Source organism: Arvicola amphibius, chromosome 8 (assembly GCF_903992535.2).
Source record: "Arvicola amphibius chromosome 8, mArvAmp1.2, whole genome shotgun sequence".
In the NCBI taxonomy this organism is placed as follows: Eukaryota; Metazoa; Chordata; class Mammalia; order Rodentia; family Cricetidae; genus Arvicola; species Arvicola amphibius.
In genome coordinates, this window is record NC_052054.1 from 98,603,705 (window position 1) to 98,621,518 (window position 17,814).

The 17,814-nt window shown below is 49.8% G+C and overlaps 1 protein-coding gene across 1 annotated transcript in view; it reads right to left on the reverse strand.

The window, feature by feature from the left end:
• Sned1 (sushi, nidogen and EGF like domains 1) overlaps positions 1 to 17,814 on the reverse strand; it is a 53,492-nt gene that overhangs the window by 19,812 nt on the left and 15,866 nt on the right. Inside the window, 11 exon segments of the mRNA XM_038339315.1 lie at positions 257 to 373; positions 877 to 990; positions 1,123 to 1,227; positions 1,442 to 1,567; positions 4,661 to 4,774; positions 4,902 to 5,015; positions 8,130 to 8,243; positions 8,579 to 8,704; positions 10,694 to 10,856; positions 11,396 to 11,536; positions 14,066 to 14,353. Coding sequence (XP_038195243.1) covers positions 257 to 373; positions 877 to 990; positions 1,123 to 1,227; positions 1,442 to 1,567; positions 4,661 to 4,774; positions 4,902 to 5,015; positions 8,130 to 8,243; positions 8,579 to 8,704; positions 10,694 to 10,856; positions 11,396 to 11,536; positions 14,066 to 14,353 — 1,522 coding nt within the window.

Consider the following 17,814-nt stretch of genomic DNA (forward strand, 5'->3'; position numbering starts at 1 on the left):
CTGCCCTAGATGGAGCAAAGAGCTCCTTGGAGCTAAGAACCTAAGGGAATCTCCAGAGAGAGAGAATGTAGAGAAGGCGCACAAACAGCTGTGGGCTTGCGGGCTGGGAGCTCTCCATGGTGCTGACGGCGGAGACAGGGACGGCGCACGCCCCGCCCCCTCCTCACCCGGACCCGCCCCGCCCCCAGCTGCGCTCCTGCGCACACCCCGCCTCATCCCTCACCCCACTTCCCTCCCTATCCCGCGAACACGTCACCTTTCTCGCAGTGCCTGCCGTGGAATCCACGTGGGCACTCGCATGTATAGGAGTCGTCGTGGGCATCACAGGAGCCTCCATTAAAGCAAGGGTCTGAGTCGCAGGGTGACGGCAGAGCTGGGGGAAGACGGGAAATGCTGTCCTGGAGCATGGGTCTGCCAGGGTCACCTTGCCAGCCCTTCTGGCTGAAACCAAGGCCTCTTAAAATACACTCTGCGTGCATCTACATTGCTCACCTTAGCCCTAAGTCCTCACCCCCTCCTCCCCCGGAGTTCCTCCTGCTCTTCGATTTTATCAACATTCAAACTTCCTCTCCAAAGGGTATCTCTGACCTGTAGCACCGCCAGATCTGTATAATTACACACCACTTAACCAATCAGTGCCTTTACACTAATGGTAGTAAATGCATCGGTCACACAAAGTTGTGTGCATTAAGGGCTGAGGGAAGGTAGCTGTATCTTTATCAAAATGTTTTCCCTCAGGGAGTGAAGGAGACCCCTGCAACCATGGCAAGTGAAGCTGTTGTCACCTCTGTTAACCTTGGCTCTATGGCATCACCTGCACCTTCTCCTGCTAGACCACTGTCCAGGATCCCTGGTGGCCTGCCCCTAGCCACTCACAGTGGCTGATGTTGTGGTCTGTGTGGCAGACGCATAGGTAGCTCCCGCCGTACTCCATGCAGTAGCCTCCGTCTGGACACTGCGTGTTCATGTTGCAGGGTGTGGCTGTGACTTCTGCGAAGGAAGAAGCTCCTTCAGTGCCCACTCACCTTCCCGGGGACCTTGTTTCCTTGACAAAGGTTCTCCCCCTCCCCCAAGACCCAGTGACCCTGCTAATGATATCCAGGGATCAGGCAGAAAACCTACCAAATTCACAAAGGAGCCCAAAGAAGCCCGGAGGACACTGGCAGAGGGTGGTGTTGGCACTCAGGCATCTGCCTCCGTTCCGGCACTCGCAGTCATTGGGGATCCCTGCATGGGGACAAGAGAGAAGCTTCTCTCTCTTAACCCTGACCAATCCTATGCCCCACCCCCAAACAAAAACAACTGAGCACACACACTCCCACATTTTTCCCCTCATAGAGTTTCCTGCATGCATAACCCAAGGGAGGATGTTGCCATAGGCAGCCTACCCCCCCTCTCCCACCCCAGCCCTTAGGACACAGCTCTGGCAGCCCCGACATACTCTCTGTGCAGTCCAAGCCCATGAAGCCTTCAGGGCACTCGCACACGTATCCCGGATCCGCATCCACACAGGTGCCCCCATTCTGGCAGGGGTTGGAGAGGCAGGGGGAAGGCACCGGGTAGCTTCCTGTGAGAAAGACAGTGATTAGTAGCAGCCACTTGAGAGACGAGAATGCTGGGGCAAGAGCAGCCATGGCTGCTGGATATGGAGAACCTGGCCTCCCTGTGAGTTCCCACATTGGGCATCTCACATTTTGTTCTTCTGAGTAGATCTATATTTTTTTTTGCCTTAGACCATTTTCTTCTGTCTAAAGAATTTCCTTTAACATTCTCTCTCTCTCTCTCTCTCTCTCTCTCTCAACAAAGTTTCTCTGTGTAGTCCTGACTGTCCTGTCCTGGAACTCACTCTGTAAACCAGGCTGGCCTCTAACCCAGAGATCTGGCTGGGATAAAGGTGTGTGCCACCTCCACCCAGCTTCTTTAACCCCTTTCTGGAGAAAGGTATGCTGTTGAATGCTTCTGCAAGCGGGTCTTCATCTCTCCTCCGTGCTGGAATGCAGTCCTGTAGCACTAGGCTGGTGATGCTGGGCTTGCCTGGCTCCTAGTGAGCATCTACTGTTGCTCATGCTTCTCTAGATGTGAAACACTTCTGCTGACTTACGTTTTAGAAAATGGTTTACTTTTATTTATTATTATGTGTATGTCACATTTGTTCAGGTGCCGGAGGCCAGGATGAGGGTTTCAGAGTCCCTGGAACTGGAGATGTAGCTGGTTGTTAGCCTCATGGATGCGGGGAATGGAACTCAGTCCACTAGAAGACCAACAAGAGCCCCTAACTCCTGAGCCATCTCTTCAGCTCCATCCACTCCCCCCCCCCACCGTGGCTTTGAAGATGAGTTCTTTATCTCTAATGTCCAGAAGACTGGTCATAGTGTGACTCTGTAGAGTCATGTGCATTTCTTGAAAACCTGGGATACAATTATCATCAAATTTGGGAAATGTTTGGTTATGACTACTGTTTGTGTAACTCCCTCCCTCATCTCCTTTTCCTTCTCAGACTTCAGATTCTCATGCCAGATGTTCACGTTATTTTACAGCCCCTGGTGCTCAGTTATTTCTTCCAGTCTTACTCTCTGCATTGTCTGTTGTTTCTGTTTTCTCTCATTGGCTTTTGTTGTTGTTGTTGTTGAATGTCTCACCAGCTGTTACTACTACTGGTTGGACTCTAGAAATTCAGACAGTTTTCACTGCTAGGAATGTTAAACGTATCTCCCTCTTCTCGTTACGTTTCCTTCCTGAACAGTCTTGAGAATATGGCTCCTATTTTTATTGGTTGATTATTTGTGCCTAGTAATTCTTTCATCTGTCTGTAGGTTACTTTACTTCTTTGAATTCATACCTAATGACTTCATTGAGGTAATTTTAGGTGTTGGTTTCTGTCAGATTCCTGTTATTCTGTGGTAAACCTGTAGGATTTTATTCTGCACACAGGCTTGGGGTCCGCTGGTCCTTTTGCATTTCCTTCTAAGGTTTATTGGGGGCAGGCCCAGGCCAGTATAGTCCTCTAGCAACTTCTTCCTCTCTCCCAAAGTAGCTCCTGTTCAAGAGAGGTTCTGTTTCACCCCAGCCCAGGGTATGGACTCTCTGAGCTCCACAGCTCCTTGGATTTCTCCTCAGCCCTGTTGAGCCTGAGGAGCTGCTGGGTTTCCTGATTTCCAGTGGTTCTTTCCCAGCCTGGTAGAATCCCTGGCCCAGATCCGCCAAGTCAAGATAGAGGGACCTCCTGCTGCCAGGATCCTCCACCAGAACGCCAGCTGCTCTGATGGAGGATTCTCATTGGCTAATAAACTGCCTGGCTCATTTAATGGGCCAGCCCTTAGGTGGGTGGAGTAGACAGAACAGGAAGAAGGAAGTGAGGTAGATGGCTCAGTCAGATGCCACACCTCTCATAAATTAGTCAGACTGCCCTGCCTCTCCTCAGTGAGATGCGATGAAGCCAGCCACCAGGTCAGACATGCTGAATCTTTCCCGGTAAGACACCATTCGTGGTGTTACAAAGATTATTAGATATGGGTTAGTCAAGATGTGAGTAAGAGGCTGAAAATAATGGGCCAGGCAGTTTGTTTATTAGCCAATGAGAATCCTCCAACACTGTTCTGCTTCCCCACCTCCCCATTGTAGCTGCTGTTGTGTTGGACTTTCTTCCTCAAGTCAGAGGGACTGGTAACTTGGGCCACATGACAGCCTGGAATACCCCAAGCAGGATCTGTGGGGGGGCAAGGATAGGGCTTGTTCTAGACCCTTCTCTAGGGTTGATAACTCTGTGCAGTGTGGTCTAATGGCTGAAGACAGCAATTTTATAGATTTTTGTCTGGGTTTCTTAGCTGTTGATTGTGAAAGGGGAATTTCCTGGGCAGCTAACTAGCAGCAGATTAGATAATCTGGTTTTGTTGTTGTTTGTTTGTTTGTTTGTTTTCACCTGGGCCTGTCCTGTCCTCTTGCTGTGGCTTCTGACAGCGTCCATCCATCTGGGTCTTCCTTGTAGGTAAAAGTTAGCTAGGCTCTGGGGAGTTAGACACTGCAGTTTTATCTTATTTGTTTGTTTGTTTGTTTACTTATTTTTATTGAGTTCTAATCTGATACTACAGTTTGTTTTGTTTTTATAGGGTTTCTCTGTGTAACAGCCCTAGCTGTCCAGGAACTCACTCTTATAGACCAGTCTGGCCTTGAACTCACAGAGATCTGTCTGCCTCTGCCTTCCTAGGTGCTGGGATTAAAGGCAAGCGCCACCACAGCCCGGCCTTTTATCTCGTTTTTACACCACATTTTGCAATCTCTAGCTGGCTTTGTCATTGATCTACCAAGGCACAGCCAACATTTAAAACATGAGGTAGGGTAGAAAAGAGCATACTTGGTCCCATGGGACAAAGGCCAGTTTTCTATCTGCTCCCCACAGCTCTTTCCCCTGTGTGCCAGGAAATGGACGGCACTAAAGAACATAGAATCCTGGGTTGAAAACACAGACTTGGGAATGGTGTCATCTGCCCCTGTGTGTTCTAGATGGAGACCAATGCCCAGGGAGGAAAAGGCCTGCCCAACCTGGCTGCCTCCTGCTCTCTCCGTTTGGTGACTCTGGAAGGGCTGAGAAGGGGGGCAGGAAGGGAGGAAGGAACCGGGAGTGACAAGCTGCAGTCATGGTGGAGGACTCTGTGGCAGCTACCTGTCTCACATCGAGGTCCCTCGAAGGGCTGCACACAAACACAGCTGTAGTTTCCAACCAGGTCAAGGCATGACCCTCCATTCAGGCATGGGTCGGAGCTGCATTCATCCACATCTTGGGGCAGTAAAGATACTGGGTTAGCTTAAGCCAGACTGTGACCATACTGAACCCGGCCAGAAGGGAGTCCTCCCAAGCACTCCCTGCCACCCATAGACCCCCAAACCCCTGTAGGGTCACTCACCTATCTCACAGGTGGCCCCAGTGTACCCAGCCTGGCACACACATGCTGCGGAGCTGCTCTCAGCCTGGCACTGGCCGCCATTTTGACACACTTTGTTGTCACAGGGAGGCTGGGCTACAAGTAAGGAGGAGTAGAACAGGGTATCGGAGGCCTGATGAGCAGAAGGCCCTGAGGACAGGCACTGGGCCTCACCCTCGACAGCTCTAGGCTCAATGAGAGGGGATCCTGGTTGTCTCTGGAGGGTGACAGGCTGGGAGGAAGCCTGGCTAGGGCAGTACCCAAGGGTACCCAAAGCTCTGTGTGAATTGGTTCTCATTCAGCAAACCTGGAACGGAGAAGGGGCACAGATGCTGGACAGGATGTAGGGAGAATGGAACCAGCTTCTGCCATGCATCCAGAGTGCTGCTGGAACCTGGGGCTTCAAGCGGGGGCTGAGTCCTTCCCTGGACAGCGTGGTAGCACCCTTCGTCTGGGTCTGCACAGTAGCTCCCACACCTAGCTCTGCTGGCGCAGGGAGGGCAAGTAGGGCCTAGCCCCTGCTTGAGGAAAATCTCTTTAGCCCAGAATGCATTCTGACCAACCAGGCTCTGGTTTGGGCTGGAACATTGTAGCCTTGTCCACAGTGGACAGCTGAGGGGTTACTGCAAACCCCTCTTCCCATGTTGAAATCCCGTCTTTGTCTGCACTAAAAATCACATTTCCTTTCCATTTCTTTCACAAACTCGTTCCTTCGTGTGTGTGTGTGTGTGTGTGTGTATACCCTGAAATTTAGCACTTAGCTTCTTGTGACCATGAATCTTGATAGGCTTGTTTTTCTAGACTGAGGTATTGAGATGGAAGCTATTTGAATATATGCGATCTGAATCCTACATTCTTAAACTGTGAATTGCAAATCCCATATGTGGGTGCAAAACTGAAATCGGATATTGTGAAAAATTTGCAGCAGCAAAGTACTTCTGACTGCATAACTAAAAATTCAAAATGATATGCATCCTGGATCTGAAGTGGTTTTGGCAGTGTGCACTGTGTTGACTCTCAGCTTCAGGGCTGCCTTAATGTTGAACACAGCGTGTACACTCCACACTCCACATGCCATCGTGTAGGGCAAGACCAGTGAACAACCCTGCCTGAAACCCCTCACCAACCACACTTTTCTTCTAGTGCAAATATAATGTCTTATGTAAGCAAAGGCTTTCGGTGCTTACCCACTATCCTTCCTCAGTACGGAAGTATCAAATTAGTATTATCTTTGAGTTGTGGGATCTTAGAGAGAATTCGACTTTCTTTTCTTTTCTTTTCTCTTCTTTTTTTCTTTCCTTCCTTCCTTCCTTCCTTCCTTTTTTTTTTTTTTTTTTTTTTTTTGAGACAGGGTTTGTCTACAGAGCCCTGGGTGGCCTAGAATTCACTATGTAGAACAGGCTGGCCTTGAACTCACAGAGATCTGCCTGCCTCTGCCTCCCTATTGCTGGGATTAAAGGCCTGAATTACCATGCCTGGCCTGAGAGTTTGAGTTTTAAAACTGCTGTTTTACCGGTGTCAACTCAAAAACAAACAAACAGAAAACCCGGTTGAATTAATTTGTGTGTGTGCATGCATACATACATGTGTGTGCACTTGCATGTAAGTCAGGCACTGTTTGCCCTGCTGTTTTTTTTTTGTTTTATTGTTTTTTGAGACAGGCTTGGAAGTTGCCAATTTAGGGTAGGATGGCTGGCCAGTAAGCTCTAGGGAGCATCTTATTTGTCTCTGGATGGTTAGAAGTACCTACTATGGCACCTAGATCTTGTAGGTGGGTTGCAGGAATCCATTTCAGGTTCTTACGCTTGAGTAGCAAGTGCTTTGCTGAGCCATCTCCCAAACGCCATGAATTTTGGCTTGGGACCAGGGCTGTTTTCAGCATTTCTGATGGCACTAAACGTACTTCTGTCATTTTGTACTATACATTTATGTGAAGCAGTATTCTTATCATTGATGATTATAAAATCAAAATATTCATTGGCTCTGAACTACTGAAGATGCCGTGCATTATCAAATACAGCCACAATTTAATTTTTTATGTAAAAATAAAATAAGCACATATACCTTGTTAGTATTCAAATTTGATGACACATTTTTTTTTCTCTCCTTATATTTTGAGAAATGGTCTCACCATCTAGCCTTAGCTCACCTGGAACCCTCTATGTAGACCAGGCTAACCTCAAACTTATAAAGATCTACTTGCCTCTGCTTCTTAAGTTCTGACTTTAAAGGAATTCACCACCACTCCTGGCTGCTTTCATCTTTAATCAGTAGTAAAAAATTATATGTATATTTGGTAGTTTAAAGGTAAATTTCAATATGATTTATCATCAGTAAATGTTCGATTTATATAGCGATTTTGTGTACCTATGTATCTGGGATTCCATAAAAATTTCTTTAGCAAAAGGTTGGTGTGTAGAAGGAGTTTAAGGGTCCTCATTGCAGCACTGTGGTTCTGTTTTATAATGATGGCTGGATGACGTGGGACACTGTGGGGGTGAAGGGGGTGCCTGTTTGGCTGAGCTGGGTCGGGTGTGGTGGTCACAGTGTTTGACTTTCAGGGGCTGCCTTGGAGTAGTCCGCATGGTGATGCTGGAGGCTAGAATGTCCACTTTCTGGGACAGTGCAGGGCAAGGAGAAGGGCCCTCAGGCGGTGCCAGTGGACAGTAGGAACCCGGAGCCTGAATCTATTGGGGGGCGCTTCAGATGAGCTGAACTGTGAACACAAAGGGACAAAGGGCTCCAATGGTCGGAAAGCAGCCGTGGAGAAGCAGCAGGACCCCACCCTGCACCTGCCCAGATTGTGACAACCTTGGAGGGAGCCGTTGGTTCAGGCCCAGTGGATTGTGTGGCAGAAAGCCTGTGCTCTGTGAGCATGTGCCTTGCCCCTCCCCACCTCAAAGCTATCCCATCTCACCCCAGAAATCCTCCACCTTCTCACTCCCAGAAGACTCCTGACTCTGACCCCGGCCAGTGCAGGACCCGGGCTCTCATCTATTCCGAAGCATCAGGGCCAGGAAGTCTGTGTTTGCTACGCTCACCCATATTTGCCCCTGCCCACACCATAAGACATCAGGCTCCTGCACTCCCTTATGACAGATCTCTCTAGGCTGCCCACGCTGGTGCCAAGACCTTCTGCCATCCTCTGTCTCACTCTTTCCTAGATGCGTGCCTTGTGCCTTGCAGCTAGCAGGGTCGGTGCCTTCTTACCTGATTCACAGGTGAGTCCCTTGAAGCCGACGGGGCACTGGCAGCTGAAGCTGTTGACACCGTGGGTGCAGGTCCCACCATTTTGGCATGGGTGGGAGGCACACTCGTTTACATCTGAAACATGAAGCAGGCTGGGGCCTCAGTAGAGGAAACTGTGAAGGAATTGCCAGGGCTTTGGGTAGGGGTGGGGGACAGACTAAGCCCCGAACCCAGACAGGCCTTAACTTAGAGTGGCTAGGAGCAGCAGCAGCAGTAGCAACAGCATTCACTGTCACACAGCCATAGCCTTAGACCTCCATCAGTTTCTCCATCACGAGCATAGAGACCTTGGCCCTCCACGCCACTGTCAGTATCCCCCTGAGCCTGGCGTATGACCAGTGGGTGGGGGAGTGATGTCGTGCAGGGCAATCAACGGGCACCTTGTCCCCACCTGGGTGCCAGTGACTCACCCAGGTGGCATCTCCGCCCTGTGAAGCCCGCGAGGCAGGAGCAGGTGTAGGAGGGGTTGCCTGTGACGCAGTCATCGATGCACTTGCCGCCATTGAGGCATGGACGCAGGGCCAGGCACACAGAGGCTGCGGACACAGGAAGGAGCCCAAGCCTCATGCCACTGCATCAAGAATACGGGCGGGAGAGCCACCTGCAATGGCTACGTCTCCCTTCCCTCCACCAAAGGGTCAGTTTAGTGACCACGACATTGGTGACAGTGCATCTTTGTGTTTGGTTTCTGGGTCTTTGAGCTGGACCCCGGTTTGCCTGCAGGTACCCTTGCCAGGGTCTCTTGCTGATTGTTAATGTGCTAGGTTCTGACTCTGGCTTCCTGTGGAGACAGACACCCCCAGAATCACCTGCACCCACAACTCCTCTTATCTCTCTAATCCTTTCTACTTCTACCACAGCCACTTCTAGGACTGCTCAGCTACCCTCCTGGCTCCTACACATGTAAAATAAGAAGCTGGCACAGCCAGTGTTTATCACAGCACGGGCTCTTAGGAAGGCCTCCCGGGGTTCCCCTGAGACCTCAGCAACTCCCAAACTCCATTCTGTGATTTCTGGGCTCCTGAAATAAGAGGTTAATCACAAACAGGCAGGAGATGAGAAAGTCTCAAGGACTCCAATCGCCTATTGCTAGGAGGAGGACTCCAGGGAGGACCAGTGGTCCCCCACACTCTTCAGGCTGCGGTGTCTTCTGATCAGGAAGCTTACCTTTCTGTCAACTGGGATCATTTAGCAGTACTGTGCTCACCCGGTCTACTTGAAATTTGGCTGCTCTTTGCAGCCATGGCCAGAAGCTGGGTTTTTCTTTTTTTAGGAGTTAGCCACCTCTAAGGCACCGTTCGCCCTCCCTTCTGAGCAATCTCATGTTTCTATAATACCCCACAATTGCCCCTGGGCTTGCAGGATAGCTACGTCCCTGCTCCTAGAGGCAGCACAGTGCCAAGGCATCTCTGCAGTGGTTCCTTATTCCCTCTTATCACATAGACCTGGGGGCGGTGCTCTGCAATGGGAGGGCCACCAGGAAGGATCTGATGGGATGCTCTCCCGAGAGTCCCCCTCCAGCTGAGCTGTAGCAGCTTCAAAAATATGGGCTGCCCATACGTGCCCCTTGCTCCTCCGCCAGAACCTAACACGCTGGCCTTTGGCAAGGGACCTGATTTCCCAGCCCCCACTGCAAGCAGCACCCACAGGCCCAGTTGACATGCCACTGGCCAGGGTCCTAGTATCAGAGCTGACTGCTGGCTAGGAGCAGGGCTGGGGCTGCTCTGGGGTTCTGCCCTGGGGTTCCACTTGCTTCTCTGGGATTAGGATGGCATGGAATTCAGCTCGGCTTCCCAGGCTGGCCTGCTATGTACCCAGCATGTCAAATGTGTGCCAGCTTCCCCCTCCCCAGCCCTGCATGTCCTGAGTACACTCATCCTCATCACTTCACCCCACGGTCCCCCTGACCTGTGGCTGCTCTGTGTAATTTCCTAGTTGAGTTCTCTTCAGAGACTCAGTGCTGAGGAAAAGCACCCTGTTCTGTGGCCTCATTCACATGACCAACAAGTGTGTGGGGGTGTGTCCCGGCAGGGGCATGTCTTCAGCTCGGATTTAGGAGGGTTTGTGATAAAAGGATCTACTGGTCAGTCAGCTAGTGCTTTGACACCTCTGCATTGTGGGCAGGGTGTTTCTGGGTATGGTACCTTCTAGAGACCACATGGTGGTAGAGCTGGGGTTTCTGCATGGGTGCACGGTCAGTCTGTGCTACCAGGGTCACCTGACTGCTTGTCCTACTAGATCAGAAGGACCATACGAAGCTCTGGCTTGTCAGTACCGTCAGGCCTATGGAGGTCCCTGTCTCCCCTCCCTCACCCCTGAGATGGAGGCAGGGGTGGGATGTGGGCAGGGACCCTACTCTAGTCCTCTCCCGGAAGACCCTGATCACCTGAGGCACAGGACAGGATGGGCTGTGGGGCAGGGGTGGGTGGATGGGGGTTTAGGGAGGTAGGGGATAGGTTCTAGCCCCTGAGTCCCACCCCTACTGCCACAGGGTTCCTCAGCCCTCCCCTCCCTGAGCCTCTTACTTGTATGGCCGCAGCCCCCCACGCGCACCTGGGCATCATCGATTCTAAACGCCCAGCGCCCGGGCACGCCCACGTTGGTGGTGGTCTCCACCTCAGCCATGTCTGCTGTGCGTGACCCAGGGATGTTGAAGTAACGGTGCCCATCACCTGCGTTGAAACCTGCCTGGGAGCGGGGCAGAGAAGGAGGCAGGTCTCCTTACAGTCACTGAGGCCTCTCTCAGGATGGCCAAGTCAAGGATGGTGGAGGGATGGTCTCGTAAGCAGAGGACACGGTGGATGCTGGGGTCTGCTGACTTCAGTAGTCCCTCCAGTCAAGTGTGGTGCTTGACTTCCTCCCTAGCTTCCAGCACTCACCCACTCAGCATCTAGGCCTCATCTAGGGCCCTTGGAAGTGTTGCCCCAGGAGAAAGTTGGGAACCAAAGGTGAGTGGAGGAGCATGGCTTGAGGGATTAGCACAGCTCTCCTGACACATTTGGGACAGAGACGCTTATCAGGGAGGAAGGGACAAAGGTACCAGAGGCTCTTGTAGTTCTGGGCACTGAGAGGCCTGAGGGACAGAGTCACCGTGGCTGCCACAGACTGATCTCTGCATAGAACTGGAGGGGAGCAGGTATCTGCTACAGTGGATGTCTGCCTACCGCTTCTGCCCATGGTACCTTGGTGGGAGGAGCAGGGTGGATACCAATTCTAGCCTGGCCTACCTGGGCTGCGATGCCTCCCAAGCCGTCAGCATCACCCCCGCTGCTGGCATGTGTGCCTGTGGTCCACAGGATGGTCTCGTAGTTGAAAATGGTGAAAGAGAACCGGCCATCGGTGATGAGCACTATTTGGAATGTGTTGACCTGCCAGGAGAAGGAGCTAGCTGTGACTGGCTACATTCCCTGCCCCACATCAAAGGCCCTTTCTCCTCCAAATGGACAGCCAAGCAAGGTAGGACCATAGTGGTTTTGTCTATCGCTACAGCCTACCCAAACATTGAGGGACAGGGCCAGAACACCTGGAGCAGACATGGTCCCCAGCTACAAGGTGCTCAGGCTCCTGTAGAGGCTGAAGCACTCCCTCAGCCAAACCCACAAAATCTCTGTGGTAAGAACAAAAACAAAGAGGAAAAGCAGTTTCTAATATTAGGGTTTATGGACCTTTACTCCACGAACATGGCTGAGCAGTGTACCCCAAGAAGGAATTTCAGACTGGGGTGAAGAAATGATCTTGGGACACATGGGAAACTGAAAAAGGGCAAAGCTAGCATCCTGCCCCGCTTCACACCATGCATGAAAACAAATCCCAAATCCAGTATTCTTTTTCTTTCTTTCTTTTTTTTTTTTTTTTTTCGTGACAGGGTTTCTCTGGTGCTTATCCTGAAACTAGCTCTTATAGACCAGGCTGGCCTCCAACTCACAGAGATCCTCCTGCCTCTGCCTCCCAAGTGCAGGGATTAAAGGTGTGCACCACCACCGCTTGGCTCAAGTATGTTTTTAAAACAAACATCATAGAATTCCTAGAAGAAAACACTGGGTAATACATGTTGCATCTCAGAGAAGGGCTTCTATGATGCTTATTAACAGCAAAGACCAAAAGAGAGATCAATACATTTATGGACAAAAGCCTCTGAGTGGGAAAAGTGTTGTGATATTAAAATGTTTGGAGACAGTAGCAAAAAAATGTATTCATAACATACAGCAGATAAAATGAACCATAAGTATTAAGAGAAATTGGAAGAAGGCATGAATAAGTATGTTAGCCCTAGTAATGATACTAGAAAAAATATCTAATATTTGTAGAAGCCAAAGATGTCTAAGTTTTAAAAAAGCATTCCTTGATTTGCCTGCAGTGTTAGCAAAGAAGAAAAATGATAGAGCACTTATCTGGGGTACAAGAAACAGGCACCTCCAAATGGACGCCTGTAGGAGACCCTGCGAGGGCAGCAGCCTGCTCTGGAGATGTGTGTCACAGTAGAATCTCGAAGGGCCATGCATAAGGCACTGATAGTACGGGGGCGGGGAGGGGGCTCCTCACAGTCCAGGGTTGTTTTCAACCATTGGGAACAATGGAGAGTGGAGCGGGAATCATTCTCATATGAAATTTGGCAGGAGAGAGAAAACAGACAGATGCTAATGCTTTGTGTGGGTGGCAGGAAGGGTGACGGTCGCAAAGGTCAGTGGTCAGGGCTGTAGATCCACCTGGTGTTGATGAGCCTCCCCAGCAGATGCTACCTGGACAGACTGCACTTCTGAGCATATCCCCGTGCCTGCTGTCTTTGTTAGGGGCCCATATAAGCCCCACAGTGTGGGCCTGTCTTGTTGGTTCTTTCCAGGGCTGCTATCCAGAAGGTGCCCTTACCAAAGCCCTTGTTGTGTGAGTAAACAGCTTTGAAAGGCCACTTGCATCCCAGGGTCTCTTTCTGTGTGGCTCAGTATCCAGAATACGCCTATGTATAGTAAGTGCTGGAAAGTACCCATCTGGATGGGCAACATCAGCCAACCACACTCAGCAAAGACAAATGGAACAGTCAGGTATGCTGGCACACACCTGTAGACCCAGCACTCTGGAGCCTGAGGTGAGAGGGTCAGGAATTGAAGGTCACCCACAGCTATGTAGTGAGTTTGAAGCCAACCTGGCTTTACATGATTACCTTACTCCAAAACAAAACAAAACAAACCCCAGCAGTTGTGCTGCTGGTTCAGCTATACAAGTGCTCGCAAACGAGTGTGAAAATGAACATCCAGTACTAGTACACACTGGAACATGGCCGCACATAAGCCTGTGTGTGCACATAAGCATAAGTGCTGGGGTGGTGGAGACAGGGGGATTGCTTGAATTTTGCTGGCTGCTGTCCTAGCCCAGAGTTTACTGCTAGCCCCTGTCTAGATGACATAAGGGAGAAAATGACACAGAACAGGACACCCAATGTCTTCCTCTGGCCTGTCCATAGGCATGTACACTTGAAGATACATGCATGATACCGCTCTCTCTCTCTCTCTCTCTCTCTCTCTCTCTCTCTCTCTCTCACACACACACACACACACACACACACACACAAAACAAACTTACAAGAACCAACCAAACAAAAAATATCCCGCTGAGAACAGACCCTCCCTCCCTCTGCCCCACCTTGGAACTGTTCGAGAACCAAGCCATTCCAATAGAAAGTCTCCTAGCACCTATGCAGCTCCCTCCTGCGAACTGCGGTGCTGGGCCTGGAAGGGCGAGGCTCTGTCCTCCTCCACCCTGGCCCTGTGATCTCAGAAAAAAAGGTGACACGACCTTAAGCCCAGAGTCCTCTCTGGCTGTAGACGGTCTATACCCGCCTGCCTCGGCAGGGTCCCAACCACACAGCCTCCCTCCCAGGCCACACAGCCACCTGGACTCACGGGGGAAGAGGAGCTGCCTCCAAAGAAGGTCACGCGGTACCAGGTGGCAACAAAAACCCAGGTAGCCGAGAAGTCCGGGAGCTCAGGAAAGTACCGTCTGATGTCCTCTGTGGCTCTCTGTAGCATGGACGGGTCAGTGGCTTCCCGGTAGTAGACGTCGCCTGCACGTCGGTTGTCCACATCTGCCCAGAAGGCTGCTACCACACAGCGGTCTTTGGCAATGGGGAAGGCCACAGGGGTGAACTGAGAAACCTCCTTCAGGAAGGAGATGATCCCGTTATTGTTCACCTGTGAGGCAGAAAACCAGGACAGGTATGGACTGGACACGGCAGAAGGTGGTCAGCCCAGCAGCATCTCAGCTGCCCTACCCCCAGCATCCTTTAAGAGTGATCCAGCTCAGGCAGGCATCCCAGGCTGGCTGGCAGCCCCTTACCCCTGAAACGGAACCATGTGGTCCTGTTGTATCCTCTCATGCAGGTCGTGTACTCAGGGCCAGGCTCTGCCCTGCTACTAACAAGTGGCTCTGGTTGCCACCCAGGCCACACTCTAGCCAGAGGCCTTGGGAGGTGGGTCAGCATTCTTTCATTGCTAAGTGTGTGATAGTAAACAGGAGGCTCAGGGGCCAGAATGGCTTGGAAAGTCTGCAATGGTCAAGTTGGGCAGTGTGTGTTTGGAACTCAGGATGGTCGGGAGGCTCTGGCCCCAACTCTGCAACTCACTAGCTGTGCAGTCTGAGACAATTTAGCCTGCCTCTCTTCATTCTGGTTTTCTCACCTCTGAGACTTGGCTATACTTGCCATGTGTTAAAATCATTAGGTCAAGGGCGCAGTTAAGAGGGTCGAGCCCTTGTGAATGGGATCAATGCCCTTATGAAAGAAGCCCAGGGTCCTTTCTGCCATACGAAGACACAGCAAGACTCCCATCTATGAACTAGAAGGCAGGCCTCACCAGTTATGGATTCTGGTAGTGCCTTCGACTTCTTGGGCTCCAGGACTGTTAATTAATTCCTATTGCTTCTAGTTTGCACAGTGTAAGATACTTTGCTACAGCAGTTGGGTGGACTTCACCTAATTCACCTAGCTCTGACCTCACAGGGTGTCAGGCAGTGGTACGTGGCCATACTCTGGGCTTCATTCTGAGGCGATCTGTACTAGCACTGTATGGCATCATTTATATCACAGCATTATTAGCAATATCTAAACATTGGGAGCAACCCAAGTGTCTACTGATAAACAAACGTGTAAACAAGACAACATGGCACATGCAAAGAATGGGGCATTATTAAAAGGAAAACACCTTGCCATGTGAGAATGTGGATGAAATTTAATAGCATCCTGATGGGTGAAATATAAAGATAAATACTACATTACTCCATTTATTCAAAGCCTCCAGATCATTAAACTCACAGAGGTGGAAGGAATATTGGTATTTTTTCATGGGCTAAGGAAGGGGGCAATGGGGAGTTGTTACTTAATCAGTATAGGGTTTCGGTTTTGGAAGATACAAAGATTTGTTTGGATGGATGGTGGCTATAGGGAGGAATTAAGGTCCTGAGTGGATATGTATTGTTGGCATGGACACAGTCATGTCTAGGACCCTGATGCCTCAGATCCATGGGAGCAGCAAAGGCTTCCTTGGGTCTGAGTACAAATGTTGACAATGTGTGCAGAAAATGTCCACCATAGCTTTCTCCCTCTAGATATTTACAGCCCGAAGACTGCTCTCCTACAGAGACTGCTCCTACAAGGATGAGCTAAGCCTGCTTCCTGCTCAGCTGTATACAATAACCTCAGCTCCCTGTATATAATAGACATGCTGAGCTTCCAGGGTACTGCAGCATCTCCATCAGATAACCCAAGCCGTATGACCTCAGCTCTCTGTACTTGCGTCTGTGGGTCTGTCCTTTCTTCAGTACCTCGTCCCTAGTCAGGGTTGTGAGACCCAGGGTGTGGAAGAGCACGGCAGATGGTAATGGTTAACACAGCAATTAAGTGCACGTTAACACTGCTGAACTGTTTATACCTAACATTGAAGCTGTATATTTTATTACAATAAAAAATTAGGAGAAAACGGTTGTGGTTTAAAAAAGTCTTGATGATAGTTGTAAAAGAAGGTATTTTCAATTGGGCAGTGGTGGTGCATGCCTTTAATCCCAGCACTTGGGAGGCAAAGGCAGGCGGATCTCTGTGAGTTTGAGGCTAACTTGGTTTACAGAGCAAGTTCCAGGACAGTCCCCAAGGCTACACAGAGGAAACCCTGTCTTGAAAAACCTGAAAAAAAAGAAGGTATTTCCAAAGCCAAATATAACAAGGAATCAAATACATATAACAAAGTAACGAGATTTCAAAATCGATTTGCTGCAATTACAGAAAAGCAGTGGACTGAAACCAAAAGACGGGTCAGTTAAGAAACCGTCTGGTTTGAGCGCATGCATGACAGGATGGAGGAAATAGAACAAAGGTGAGAGACGCAGAAGAACCAGCACAAACCCCAGAGAGAAGGAAAAGAGACAGACGGTACGAGAGCCTTCCAGGATAGACGAAGGATACGAAGCTGTACATTCAATAACCTCAGGGATCAAGTAGCTGGGAAAGCAAAAAATAAAGCCACACTGAACCCGTGCTAGAAAAGTAGGAAACCAACTGCAGGAAGCCAGTCTGAAAGAAGAGAGCTAACAAGTCAGGGGAGGCTCATGCGCAGACAGCTGACTTTTCCTGGGAACCATGGGAGCTTGCGAACAGTGGAGTTACGTCTCCAGTGCACCAGAAGACAACAGTGCCCACATAAAGCCCTAGACTCAGAAGTTACATGAAGGCAATTCACACAAGCAGTAACAAAGACATACCTAGAAATATAGGCCCATACTTAAAGAAGTTGGGTCAACTTCAAGTTGGTAGGAAATGTAAGGTCAGAGGTTCAAGAAGGAAAGAAGGAAGAAGCTAGAGCTTAAATCCAAGTGGACAATGACCAAAAGGAACACTATGGTTAATGAACTAGTGAGGAAATCTACAAATTAAAACTCAAGACAGAAAAAGCATAGAGACTGGAAAAGGCATCAAACTGAGGTCCCCTCAGGCCACAGCTATTCCAATGGGGAGTAAAGGTACAACGGGGACCTATTAATGACTCCTGATGTATTAAAGGTTATCTTGTACTATCTGGAGAATCGTTGAGACCTCAGGAGCTGAACATCCTTGATGGAGAGAGATAAGATATGGCAGTTAAAATACTCAAAATATGATGAAAAATACTAAGAATGAACCAGATAAAACAAACAGTAAGGGGCAGAGACAGAATCAATTGTCAGTCAGAGGGAACGAACAGCATGAGGGATAGAGATGAAGGCATCGCTTCCAGCCACACAATACATTAAAATGAATTAAAGGTTCTAGTGAAGATAAACCAGATGCTAACCAAAGGAAAGCTGGCACGGTTGTATTATCATCAAATAAAAGAGACTGTGAGGGCAAATGGATCACCAGAGGTAAACATAACTTCACACTCATCAGGCAGATGTCATGGCTTTACACCTGAACATTCCTAATGGGGTCTCAGTAGATGAGAGAGCAAATGGAAATAGGCTACTTCACTTCGTGACCACGGTGGGGCATTTCAGAATGTTCTCTGGTAAAATGTTTGGTCAAGAATATGTGGGCCGAGGAGTAGCCTGACGGGGGAAGCGTTCACTGTGGCCCTGAGCCTAGACTTTTGCTGGAAACAAGAATGCCAGTCCCTGTTGGCTATCGGCA